The sequence below is a fragment of the Magnolia sinica genome, chromosome 9 (assembly GCF_029962835.1).
Source record: "Magnolia sinica isolate HGM2019 chromosome 9, MsV1, whole genome shotgun sequence".
NCBI lineage: Eukaryota > Viridiplantae > Streptophyta > Magnoliopsida > Magnoliales > Magnoliaceae > Magnolia > Magnolia sinica.
Window position 1 is genome coordinate 13,021,630 of NC_080581.1, and position 14,412 is coordinate 13,036,041.

General features: G+C 40.2%; 1 protein-coding gene across 1 annotated transcript; it reads left to right on the plus strand.

The window, feature by feature from the left end:
• The first annotated feature begins 4,917 nt into the window (after positions 1 to 4,917).
• LOC131254879 (uncharacterized) lies at positions 4,918 to 5,465 on the plus strand. Its single transcript, XM_058255578.1, has 2 exons — positions 4,918 to 5,172; positions 5,262 to 5,465. Exons 1-2 carry the CDS (start codon positions 4,918 to 4,920, stop codon positions 5,463 to 5,465), a joined length of 459 nt encoding a protein of 152 aa, XP_058111561.1.
• Positions 5,466 to 14,412: the final 8,947 nt, after the last annotated feature.

Below are 14,412 nucleotides of genomic sequence, written 5' to 3' on the forward strand. Positions count from 1 at the left end.
GGTGGGGCCTACACAAGTGGACCACCCCCATTGGCAAGCTAATATTTGCAATTCCCATGAAACGTCCAGCGCCCCTGGACGCTGGACTCTATAAATACACTAGAGGTGGGCCTTGCTTATGTGGGCCACCTCATGGAGGATGGTGTGGATACTACGCACAAAGTGGGCCCCACTTGTAGGTGATTTGGATGGAATACATACCCTATGGTGGGGTCCATTCAAGTGGGCCACACAACCTCATCATCATACAACAAAATAAAATAAAATAAAAATAAAATAAAAAGGGAGAGATAGAGAGTGAGACCGTGTGATGGAGGGACCCCGGCACTATGAGCCCTCCCTTGCACTAAATCATACATCAAGTGGGTCCCATTACATGTGGATCCATGAAATCGAAATCCAACGGTGGAGATCCCTTCTCCACTAAAATAAATGGTCTAGATGACCCTAAGCATGTAAGGAAATAAACATCATGATGGGGTCTATGGAGAATAGCCCCATCATGGAATGATCATGATGATCCAAGTGGGCCATCGGCCACATCTTAGGGTCCAAAGTGAGATCCAACCATTGATCGGTTGGTCTCACTTGGCCCATCTTAAAAATATGAAAATCTACCCTATCAAGGCACCCACCACTTGATCTTCTTGCTCCCTTGGCTTCCTTAGCTCCTTGTGCTTCTCTTAGATGGAGGAAGATGAAAAATGGATGGTTGAGATGAGAGATCTAAGGATGGAAAGGTGGGCCACACATGTAGCTTGGGAGGAATGGGAGAGGCTCATACGTATGGCATTTTTGTTGCTTTGAAAAGTTGAAAATGAGAGAGAGACTTGTAAGGGAGAGAGAGAGAGGGAGTGATGGGTGATGGAGTGATGGATGGGAGAGAGGGATGGGGGTGTAAGAGACTTTATGACTTTTTTGGCAAAAGGTGTAAGAAAAGCATGGGTTGTGTAAGAGCTTTTTGACTTTGGGGGGTTGCTTGGGAAAGGGTGAAAAGTGATGTGTACTTGACATGATGGGATTGATGGGATTGATTGATTGATGTGACACCTTGTAGAGATTCTCTCGGGATTCACACGCACGGCGTTTCCTTGCACCGAACGCTGGCCCACAACTCCCAACCAGGGTATCGCATCAGCGCGCGAGTCGCAGCATCGGAACCGCGGTGACGACGCGGTCGCTAGGGTACAAGCCCTGGGTTGAGTCGACTCGGGTTGACGGCACGAGAATCCAGGTCACGCGCAAATACCGGTTAAGGGTCGAAGGTTGCCGGAATTCGACTGGAAAGACCGCGGAAGCCTATGGAACGGTACGGTCTAAGATACGGGGCTTACATTGCTGCTCTATTATTTTGACACGGCCTTCATATCCTCTACATCACATACATCTTCGGATGCTCCAAATTTCAGGCACAGCCATTGTGGTAGCAATCTGCATTCAGAATTGAAATAGACTATGTATTTGGTGGCTTGCTTTCACATGGGAAAGACTCTCTATGATTTAGAGCTAACTTGGCCTTTGATGATTCCAGTTGTCTGAATAGGAACATGGTTTGACATTTTCTACATCTCTACTTCTAAAAAAGAAAAGAAAAGAAAGTAAGCCTTTTTAAGTTTTATTCTTCCTTGAGTATTAGGGTTCGGTTGGGAGTTTTGTATTTGGAATGCATTGATATCCAAATCACAATTAGAATATAATTGAGCAAATTCCAAATCCTCAATTGCGTTTGGTGGAATGCACTGAATTCCAAATCTTGTGTTTGGATGGATGTAATTGGACTACTGGAATTCGTTAGTATATGCACAAGAACTGAATTTGATTAACTAAATTAGTTTTCATATGTTAAACAAAAAATGAGGAAATTCCAAACCCAGGTGTACCACAAATGAGGATACCCAATTCTTTTTGCACATTTAGATGGTTGATGTTTGGATGGTTTGTGTCATTCCATTGGTGTGTTTTTTTTATTATGAAGTGGATAATTGAATTCTTTAAGGGTATCATCAGCAGCATTCCATGTGTACATCAGAAACGGTATTATGTTTCCAACTGTCTGCTCTATGTTGTGAAGCTGCTTATCTTGATTGGCCAAACGTGTGGTCATCTATCAGGTTAAAAAAAAAAAGGGCAGAAAATGGTTGAAAGACAAACATTAATTTACGTTTGTATTCATATGTAATTAAGACTATCTCATTACGGGGAAAAGATATCCTTCTTTCAATTCTTTACAATGTAATTTTGATGTGCTTCTCAATATATGATTTGAGATTTATTTAATTTGCTTATTTTTTGACCAAATGACAGGTCTTTATAGGAATTTGTTGTGGAGCACATTATAGTCTGTGAACATCAACATCAGGTAACACCATATTCAATTCTTGCTACAAATTGATCACGGAGGATTTGTTGACATTAATAAACATAGGTTCAATCATAGATGTTTAAGATCATCTGATTGCTCTAAGGTAATAATTGCAATTCCATCCCATCAAGTGGTGACGGTATTGGGATCCTCAAGTGAATCACACCACAAAAGGCATTGGGTTCCTACATTTACTAAAAGGCAAACCCAAGAAAGAAATACATCTGATGCTCAAGTGAATCACACCGCAAAAGGCATTGGGATCCAACATTTACCATTGAAAACATCTTAAGGCTCACATAAGGTTTGGATCAATCTGATATTTGTTTTTTCAATTCTACGTGACCTCATGGATAGGTTGGATGACATATAAACATAATTGTGGGCCCTATTAATTATATACACTTTTTCCATATATTACATATGTAATAGCAAAAACAAGTATCCCCACAATGAAGTAAGGTATTGTGTTAAACAAATGATGGGAAAGGTTAGAATTAGAAATACAAGAGGGAGAGAGAGAGAGAGGGGGAGAGAGAGAGAGAGTGTGTGTGTGTTAACGTTTGTCCATGGATGGCCTAAGTATCATTATAGTAGATCAAAAAGCAGCCACAATGGTGTATGCGATGTGTGTGTGTGTCTATATAAATGTATCCTCAGATATATTTTTGTATATTTGTATATATATGTATGTGTGTGTGTATCCTCAGATATTTGCGATGTATATTTATGAGAAATCCACACGTCAGAGTGTAGGTTACCAGTTGGTGATGGATTTTTCAGATGAAGAAGAGATGGAGAGGGTACTTGTCTTTCAAATGGTAGCAGCTTGTGTATAGGCTGTGGAGGAATATTGTCGCTCGTACATGTTCAAACAACCGGCGCGTCATGGGGATGATGAGCGAGTGAGATTCATCAATTCTATCATTTGGGCTAGCGATGGAGATTGTGTAGATCAACTTAGGATGGATCGACATACATTCTTTGAACAATGTACGCTGCTACGCGAGAAGACACGGCTCCGTGATACTCGTAATGTTAGTCTTGAAGAAAAAGTAGTTATTTTCCTGCATACGTTGGGGCACAATGTTCACAATCGGGTCATAGGTCACAGATTTATTCGATCAGGTGAGACCGTCAGTCGGCATTTTCATTGTGTGCTAAAGGTAATTGTATCACTATACCCTGATTTAGTTATACCAGCGGGAACAGAGACGTCATCAGAGATTCAAACCAATATAATTGGTCTGCTTACTTTCGGGTATTTTTTCCATAGGTATTTTTTCTAAGTATGTAATTTTCACTTCCCTAATATGTGCGGTCCTTTTACGATAATTGATTTTTCACATTTAGGATTGCGTTGGTGCAATTGACGATACACACATTCCAGTGCATGTTCTGGCGGTTGATCAGGCGAGCTTCGCAATCACAAAAGGGTCTTTTTCCAAAATTTACTGGCAGCCTGTTCATTCGATATGAAACTTACATATGTATTGGCCGGTTGGGAGGGTTCTGCTTCGGATGCCAGAGTATTACACGACGCATTGACCAGATCAAATGATCCCTTACTTGTCCCAAATGGTACTGATTATCTGTTAAAACAGTATCAATTCAATTCATAGCTTGAAGCAACCATTCGGTTTTTCACTTAATAGAGCTATGATTCGAATGTGTAGGAAAATATTATGTTATTGACGCTGGATACGCTCATTCACTTGGTTCTATGGCTCCATACAGGAGTGTTCGATATCACTTACAGGAGTATCAAACTGGGAGAGTGCCTGCCAATATGAAGGAGATGTTTAATTACCAACATGCATAATTACGCAATGCAATAGAGAGTTATTTCAGTGTTTTGAAAGGCAGATTTCTCATCTTGAAGAGCGCTACGCAGTTCGAATTTCATATACAAGTCCAGATCGTGATAGCCTGCTATGCCTTATACAATTACATACGTATCGAGAACATGTCTCCACAGGACAGCGATTTCGCTAATATGTCTGCTACCGATTTGGAGGGTATCCCAACACCAAATGAGGTTTCAACTAATGACGACCGTCAATGGTTGCTTCGAGTAACTCAGGGTGAAAAGGATGCTTGGAATCGATTGTGTGATGACATTGCAGCCAGATGTGGACAAATGCACTGCAGAATAGTAGGAGTAGATAGTCGATACTTGCTATTTAATTTTCCTTACTGATACTGTGTGATACTATATATCAAGTTCATTTATATTCAATGCGATGGAATTATAATCACCTAGTTACACACTGGGTGGTTTGTTGGTAAATTATAATGACCAATTGCTTTTTAATTGTGTTTGTCTATGTTAAGATTTATTTGATTTCATGATTATGTTTGACATTGTTAAAAAATCATACACACTTTATATTCAGGTGAAATGGCAGACTCCGTCTTTAATGACACATCGACACCGACCCAATCACCGGTAAAAAACACCACCGGTGCCCACTCGATGTTCTCCACGTGGGAAAACAGTGCAATCTCTAGCGGAGCCTTCATGCCGAGCCGCAAAGATCAAATAGACACCAGCTATGGATCAGGTTCTATTCAACACATTTATCGAACAGGTCGCACTAACACATAGAGCTAATAATGGTTTCAAGCAGGAGGCTTACCAGATTGCTGCTGAAGAAGTTACGAAGCATACTGATGTGGTTGTCAAGTGGCAAAACGTGTCAAATCGGTTGAGATATTACATGAGAGAGTATAATGCTATGAAGGACATGCTGACAACGAGTGGGTTTGGTTGGGACAATGAGAGAATGGTGGTCACAGCTCCTGATGAAGTCTGGGATTAATATCTTAGGGTAAGTTTTACTGCTTTTCAGATTCCAAATCATACATCTTTATGTACTTTTATCCCTTAAATCCACAGTGTTATTCATTTGGCAGTCTCACCCACGTTGAAAGACTCCGCGGGAAACACATCGAAAGAATGAATGACCTTGCAGTCATATGCGGATCCAACCATGGCACGGGACGCTACGTGCAAGGCAGTAGGAGTATGGCCGCATTAGCATCATCTTCTCGTCTTCAGCGAGACCTTATGAAGCATGGAGAGAGGTTGAGGATGATATAGATGATAAGATTGACTTATCAGAGGATTATGTAACAGACTCCACAGGGACCATTCCCTTACCATCGGACAGTTCTGTGATGGGACATCACGACTCTCGTAGCACTCCCACTCGCACTCCTGATTCCGATGGTACCTGAGGAGGGACTAGAACAAGGAAACGATCGCGCCCTCCTCATCCCTGTGATTTACTTGGGACCTCTCTGCAAACCGTTGTGGACTCAATGATGAAATTTGGGCTCGGCAAAGAGGTCAATCGCACTAACAAGGTACTTGATGTGCTGGAAGAGGTGAAAGGCCTGACCAACGCTAAATTTCTCATAGTTGGTCAGATCCTGAGTAAGGACAAATCGCTGGCGTCGTTCTTTGTCAGTCTCCGACCAGAGCGCCGAGTAGACTGGTTAAAGAAAACACTCCGTGATCACTTCGGGGATGAAGGTATTGGATCTGTTTGACAGTGTGTGGTCACTGGTTGTCTTATGCTATTTTTTAAACTGGGCATGTAATAACTGATACTGTTGTGGTGTTTTTTTTCATATTTTTTGGACTTTGATGTGCTGATTTTCTGGGATCATCATTATCACTATGACTTTTGTGATCATGACTATATCAGATTTTTCTACATCATCCGTATATGTACTCACATGCTTGCATTACGCACGTTAAGCCGGAACGGACCACACACTTGGTTTACTGGAGGAAGGGTACGTACAATGAACTTTTATATTCTTGTTAAGGATTAATAAGGGGTAGTTGGATTTCTTATATTTCTTCATAGTATCAATATGACACCCTAATCTGTTATTGATATATGTCGTCCCTAACCCTCGCATGTCATTGCAGATGGGTAAAGATAAGTACTATGTTGTCCTCATTGGACGTCATCCGGAAATATTTGCCGCATGGGACGATGCTCGAGTAGAAGTGAAGGGATTCAGTGGGGGCAGACATGGAGCCTTCAAGAATTAGAAGGAGTTTGTGGCATGCTGGGATAATTATTTTGGTAAGGCTAGGGAACCAGTCAAACCTCTCACAGAGTCTTCATATCTTTAGGTTGTTGTTGTATCCGCTGAGGTGGACATCCATCACGTTACCACCTCCTCTATCTGACAGACGGCACAGCTGAGCACAGTTGTAGTGGAGAAGGCCACGTCGACTGATGATCTTGGCCTATCAGATAGCGAGAGACTCATGGCCATTTTGGTTAATGAGTTCGTTTTTTTTTTTTTTTTGCATTGCTTATAATTTTAAAGTTTTAGAAATTATTGGTGTTGTAATATTGAGGATCACAGTTTATGAATTTTTAGGGTTATGCTTATCTATAAATGTTAGGTTGAATTGGCCATAGTAGCCGTTTAGATTCGTTTGGATTTACGCTTGCTTTCGGTTACTCTTGTCTCTGTCTGTATCAGACCACCATCATATGGTGTGGTCCTATAGATACATGGACATGTAGTACGGGAGACCATTACATTGATGCACATGATAACATTCGACGTGGTGTGACCCGATGCATACTTGGACGGCTGGAAAGCAACTGATACCCGATATATCATGTTTTCAAAAGTATTTTGCATATGATTACCCCAACATATCAAAAAAAAAAACACCTGAACGGAATGGTTGAAACACATCCATAAATGTGCGGCCCACAAATCAAATCCGGTTGTATATGAAAAGACAAGGCGGTGGATTGCGTACCGAGTTACTTAGTATGCTACTGTACTGAGTTAACTCTGTTTAGGCTATTTACAAGATTTTTTTCATCTTATTTAATGGTTTGAAACCATAAATTAGGCATACCTGAAGATCATGTGGACCATAACATAGTCCACTTCTTGGAATAATGATTTCCACCGCTGAAACCATTAATAGGGACCACACTGATATTTATTTGTCATCCAACTGTTCGTAGGATAAAAATACCTTGGATAAAGGAATAACAAAAAATATCAAAACCTGATCCGATACTTCTGCAGACCCCGACAAATTTTCAATGGTATACGTTCATTTCCTACTGTTACCTGGTGTGACGTCCTTGTACGGTTTTGGATTTACTTAATTGTAAGGTTCAAGACCAAGAAAATATCTGGTAGAATGGATGGATGGAGTAGATAAAATGCATGCATCATGGTGGACCCTACAGAGTTAATTCAGTACACAATCCCCTTCCTGCAGAGACAAGGCACAAGTCCAATCCCACCTTCATGCACATTTGCCACTTCCCAAACATGTCATTGGGTGGAATGATTGCAATCCCATGCCCGGCCAAACAGGATCCATATTTGAAATGCCTGAACTACCCTGACCGTCCAAACGGGCACCTCCATTGGGTGCTGGATCAAGGAAGATTGTGGAGACAATCCACTGACCAGCAATAAAGAACCTTGATTTGTGTGCAATCCATCCAAATCCATCCGAATCCCTTTCAATCCCCCTCCAAACGGGTGAACTCAAGGGAGAAGAAGTCGATTGCAGCATCGTTGGGGTGACAGAAGTAGACGGTCGGAGCATGCATTGTGGGCTGGATCAGATCAAGGTCCAAGAGCCAGAGCCGGTGGTTCGGCGTCGGCTTGGCCGGTTTGATTGTGCACGATCCCTTCAAACGAACCATATCCGTGTCGTCTTGCATGGCTACTTCCAGTGGCCTGAACGTTTAACGGAGTGAAGGGAGCCACACCATTTATTACAGAGGTAAAAAACCCAAAGAAAGAGTTATTAAAAAAAAAAAAAAAAAATCTACACCCCATACTGCGAAAAAATCTTCATTCCAGGATTAATTGATTGGTACGGCGTTTTCACATGCGGACGACGGCCATTTAATAATTAATAGTGATTGGAGAGTGATTGGATTTTCCACTGAAAGGAACTCTATCATCAGAACTTGGGAAGCGTATTGTAAACGGATTGGGTAGTCCCTGCCACTAGCCAATGGCCAGTATTAAGTGCTATGTCGACCTCAACATGGTGTATGTGTCTCATCCATAACGTACATCCATTTTTCCCTGTATGAAAGTAAAAATGAGGTAGATCAAAATCTCAAAGTAAGCCACATAGTATTGATTGAACTCTCACCACAAAAACTTCTCAGGGCGACAAAAGTAACGAGGTAGATCAAAATCTCAGAGTAAGCGACATGGTGTTGATTGAACTCTCACCTTTAAAAACTTCTCAGGGCTACAAAAGTTTTAGATCAAGCTGATATTTATTTTTCTCGCCTTTCTCAAGTATGCTTTACATAATCTACTGGTTGAATGTCAAATAAACATTACAGTTAGGTTGAATGTCAAATAAACATTACGGTTGGCCTTAAGAGGTTTTTAATAATAGTTGTTCAATTACTATTGTTTTCCCATGGTGTGGTCCACCTAAGATATTAATCTGCCTCATTTATGAAATAAATATTTAAAATGACCTGTAAAAATGGATGAACGGTGTGGATAAAACACATCATGGTGGAGCCCACATAACACCAAGCCGTATCGTCCTGTGGTCTGAACGTTCAAGGGAGCCTGCCTGCCCAGCCTGCCTTCAATTATATCGGGAGGTCGAGCTTTGGTCCTCGGCGGTGAATCACAACGTTGCAATAATTTACTGATATCTGTAAAATGAATGAAAGGGCAATCGATTGGGATGCAGTGGTTATTGTCAGCCCTGTCCTGAGATTTTTTTTTTTGTTGGATTTTGCATATTAATTTTGAGACCGACGTGGGACATGATTGACATGATGCCAGTTTTTTTTTTTTTGTTTTTTGTTTTTTCATTTGTTTTTTCTTTTGGAACAAAAACCTCTAGCTTGTATTATCTTTTGGACCACAAACACCCGTGTGGACCAAAAACCTCTAGCTTTTATTTTCTTTTGGACCGCAAACACCTAACCCTTCCTGTGTGGATCAAAAACCTAGCTTTTAAATTAATTTTCAACTCGTGCTTACCTAGTTCATATACGTGCCAGAGCCACCTATGCTAACGGACGGTTAACAGAATTAGCCGATAAAAAAGCCTGTTTAACCTATAATTGTCCAATCTATTACTGTTTGTTCCCTTCTCCAACGTTTACCTCTGCCAAATGACGGTACTGTCATCCCATTTTGCTCAATGAGTCCATCATGATGTCTGTGTTTTGTTCACACTGTCATTTTAGGACAGGATCTAAAAAATGAGGATATTAAGGAGCTATAGCAGGCCACATGATGGAAAATAGTGGCATCAAATGCCTACCATTGAAACATTCATGGGGCCAAATGAATTTATAAGAAATCCATACCATCCATATATTTTGTCATCTCATTTTAAGTGATGGGCCCAAAAATGAGGTAGATCAAAAGGTCAATTGGACCACACAATAACAAATATTGAAAAAAAAAAAAAAACACCTATTATTGAATATCTTAAAGCCATCGTGCAGTCCACTTTGAGCTTTGGATCAGCATCAGTTTTTGGCCCATGCCCTAATATGAGATGGAAAATCTAAATGGACAGGGTGGATTTATCACAAACATCATGATGGGCCCCACCTACAGTAGAGTAACCATCAACCCATTTAAATGTCCTAATCAAAGTGAACTGTGTTATGTGTGTTCTGGGATGTCGATTGCCTACTGACACTGCTAGTGGCAGGGTTGGTACTAGCCAGTACTATGTAAGTGCCACCATGGTGGGGTCCACTTGAGCTTTCGATCTACCTCATTCTTTGGTCATGCCCTAAAATTCTCTATACAAATAGATGGATGGTGTGGATACAACACATACATCATGGCCGTGACGTCACTTCAGCAATGAGTCTTGCTATTATCGGGTTTAATAGCTAATCAGCGTCCCAAACAATCTACCTGTACGGGTTTGGGTACTTCCATTTTCGTGCACACCTCACCTTGACGTAGGTCAAGCCCCTTATAATGTTTGTGACAAATCCACTATTTTGCCGGTTCATTTTAAGCTATGTAACTAAAGAAGATGTAGATTTGAAACACAATTTGACCACACGATGGTAAACAATGTAAAAGGATGCTCACTCTTGAAGTATCTTCAGACCATTATGGGGCACTTTGAACCTTAAATCCGCCTCAATTAATGGCTCATGCCTTAAAATGAGCTGCCAAAATAGATGGACATAATAAATTTCTTAGAAACATTAATGTGGAACCCACATCCGGTCGAAGTGATAGTCACACGCCAATCAGGATAAACATTTAAGCCTACGTGTCAAGGGTGATTTGATAGTAAGTGGAGCCATCATGATGCTTGTTACAAATCCATCCCTTCCATTAAATTTGTCATCTCATTTTAGGGCATGGGTCAGAAAATGAGGTTATTACAGAGCTCAAGCTTGAGTGGGCCACACGAACATAAATATGGGGGATTGAAAGCTTACCGTTGAAATATTCGTGGGATTATATTTTATTTTTTTAAGACAAATCCACTCCGTCCATCAGATTTTTCATCTCATTTTAGGACATCGGCCCGAAAATAAGGCTAATAGAGAGCTCGAGTGGGCCACATGAACATAAAGATTGGGGATTTAAAGCTTACCATTGAAATATTCACAGCGGTATAGATATTTTTACAAATCCACCCTGTCCATCAATTAACTTAGCTCATATGGGGCATGGGCAAGAAAATGACACAAATCCATATTCAACGTAAAACATTAATGGGCCATACACAGAAATCAGTGGGAAAGAATGTCCACGTTGAAATATCTTTGGCCAATCATGGGGCCCACTTTGAGCCGTGGTTATTTTTGTGTCCATGCCCTCAAATGAGGGGTGAAAACAGATGGCCAGGGTGGATTTCTTACAAACCTCAAGGTGGACCCCACGACACAGTCAGGGTGAGGGTTGGTTCGATAGTAATCCAACTTGAGATTGCCCGCTGCGGCAAAACAAGGGTAGTTTTGTACATTTGAAAATACAAAAATCAATCCCTACATTTAATTAATGGTAGATAGTTTAATGACTAACGGCTTAAACTATAAGCATGTGTTTGGAGAAATAGGTTACAAGCAGGAGGTTTTTGGTCCATAGTCAAAAAGTAGGCAGTCATGAAAACATTCTTTTCTAAAAAATTAAAGATAATGACTCTTTATTTCCTCTGGTATGAAGGAGGAGTGGGCCACACCATTGATAGAGAAGAAAAGGCAAACTTTAAAAAATAATAATAATAAATTTTTTTAAAAAAATCTACACCTTGAATTGTAAAAAATCCTGCCATTTCATAAATGATAGTGATTGGATACCATTGAAAGGAACTCTAGCATCAAAACTTGGGAAGTGGAATGCGTACTAACTCCTTAGCGTACACAGTAAACCTGTGGGTCTACTGTGGATGTGTGTCTTATCCATGCAGTTCATCCATTTTTTTTAGATTATTTTAGGGCATGGACCTATGCATGTCCATAGCTCAAGTGGAACCCCAGGAAATAGTGGGGATAATGCATCCACCATTGAAACTTTCCCAAGGCCCACAAATAGATATTTATTTGTCATCCAACTTGTTAATAAGTTCATATAGATATAAATGGAGGGAAACACAAATTTCAGCCTACGGCCCTATGAGAAGTTTTCAATGATAGGTGTTTAATTCACACTATTTCGTGTGTGGTCTATTTTATCTTTGGATATCCTTAATTTTGAACACAATTCCTAAGTTTCCTAAGTTGAAACGGATGAATGGCGAGGATGAGACATACATCATGGGAAGCTAGGTTCAGCCTACCATGATGTTTGCAAGAAATGCACCGTGAGAGCTCATTTTAATTACGAGACTAGAAATGAGCCTAATTCAAGACACAATTGGGTCACAAGAGAGGAAAAACTGGGGAAAGAAATTCCAACCATTGAAACTTTCCTATGTTGTTTATGTTTCAAATATGTAAACATCAGGTCTGTCGATGCCATCACGCAGACTTTAGTGACATCAAATGATGCTCGATGCCATCGAAAAAATATGAAAAATTCATGTTTAGTTGCTAGAATGTTTTGGTGTGTTCTCATTTGATGTCATCGACAATTCTTCAATACTATAGAAGTCTCATTGAAGGTGTCATCGAGCGCGCAAGCAGAATTACGTAAGTGTAGAATTTGTTTCTGGTTTCAATTGTGATTCTTAAATATGCTATATATATGCGTGTAATCGGAATTTGAGGTATCTAATAGCTTTCTGATTCATTCTAGAGTTTCAACGGCATAACTTAGGGTGATTTGAGACTTGTTCGGATCTGGTAAAACTGTCTTTTCTGCACTTAATGGCTCTATCCGTTAAGTGCCCATCAGTGTTGGCTGTTGTAGGTGTATATGAAATTGATAAGCAAGTTTTAAGGAATGGTTTAGAAATAAAAGATTTCTGGTCCATAGCTGAAAAGACAGGCAGCCATATGGAAAAATCCCTATATCCTTTTATAGCTAAGCTCCTACACTCAATAGATACGCCCTTATATAGAGAAGCTCCCACACATAATAGGTACACAGATTGTCTGTTTCCAGTACACAGCCATTTCTTGTTTCTAGAATTTAATTGGGCCACATCATCCCATGACAATTTTATAAGATTAAATTATTTACAAAATTTGCCTGATTCACGGGGAATATTACATTCCACTGTCTTTTTCAACACCGCATCTTAGCTGCAACCCAGGAGCCAGTGATGTCCATGGGATCCTCACCGTGGGCTCACCTTGATCTATGCATTGTATATCTACCCGATGCATCCATTTTCTCAGATTATTTTAGATAATTGTCCAAAAAATGAAGCAGATACAACTCTCAGGTGGAACACACCACAGGAAATTGTAGTCATTGAATGCCAACCATTGAAATTTTCATAGTGTCCACTGTAACGTTTATTTTCCATCCAACCTGATGTTGATAAGGTCACACAGACGGGACGAAGGAAAAACACAAATATCAGCTTGATCCAAAACCTTTGTGCCCACAAAGTTTTTAATGATCAGTGACTACCGTTTCTTGTGGTGTGGTCAACGTGAAATTTGGATATGCTTTATTTTTTTGGCCTATTCACTAAAATGAGCTGTTAAAATGAATAGATGATGGCATAGATATTCAATGTGTACAATTGAATGGGTCCCACTCACATTCGGGGATCCAGAGTTGCATCAAAGTGGGGTTCTTTTCTTCTTTTTTTTTGTTTTTGTTTTTGTTTTTTTTTGTTTTTAACACTTTGTATCACACAAGCACCAATGTTGGTACTGAATGCTATTAAAAATAATAATAATAAAAACCTCGGTGGACTTTACCATGATGGTTGTGTGGATACTGTTTATCCGTTTTGGCAGCTTGGATTAGGGCATGAGCCCAAAAGTAGGCAGATTCAAATCTTAGGTGAACCATACCACAGAAAATGTGGTGATTGAACACACACCATTATAAATTTTATAGAGGCCACTATAATATTCATTTGCCATCCAACCAGTTGATAGAGCCACGGAGAATGGTTGAAGAGAAAATACAAATATCAGCCTGATCCAAAACTTTTGTAGGCCCTAAGAAGTTTTTAACGGTGGGCTTCCGATCACCCATGTTTCCTGTGGTGTGGTTCACCTGAGATTTGGATTTGCCTCAATTTTATGCTCATGCACTACAGTGATGGTAAAAATGGATGGACAGCGTGGATAAAACACATATATCATGGTGGAGCCAATAGAGCTTTTCTACTTCACCTAGTGGTGTATGCTACCAGAGTCCCGTCTATTAAAGCCACTTGTACGAGCAAATAGTGGGTGGCTCGGTGAGCCATACTGTGATGTTTTTTAGAAAATTAACCTGGACCATCAATGTGTCACCCATGTTAGGCCACAGGCTGAAAAAATCAGTTCCATCTATGATTCATGTTTACTACTTGACTGGAAACATTGCATAGGCAGCGCTTGCCTTCCAAATTGTTTCCATTAGTGTGGCCCAAGTGATTCATGTATAGGTATGATTTTTGGTCA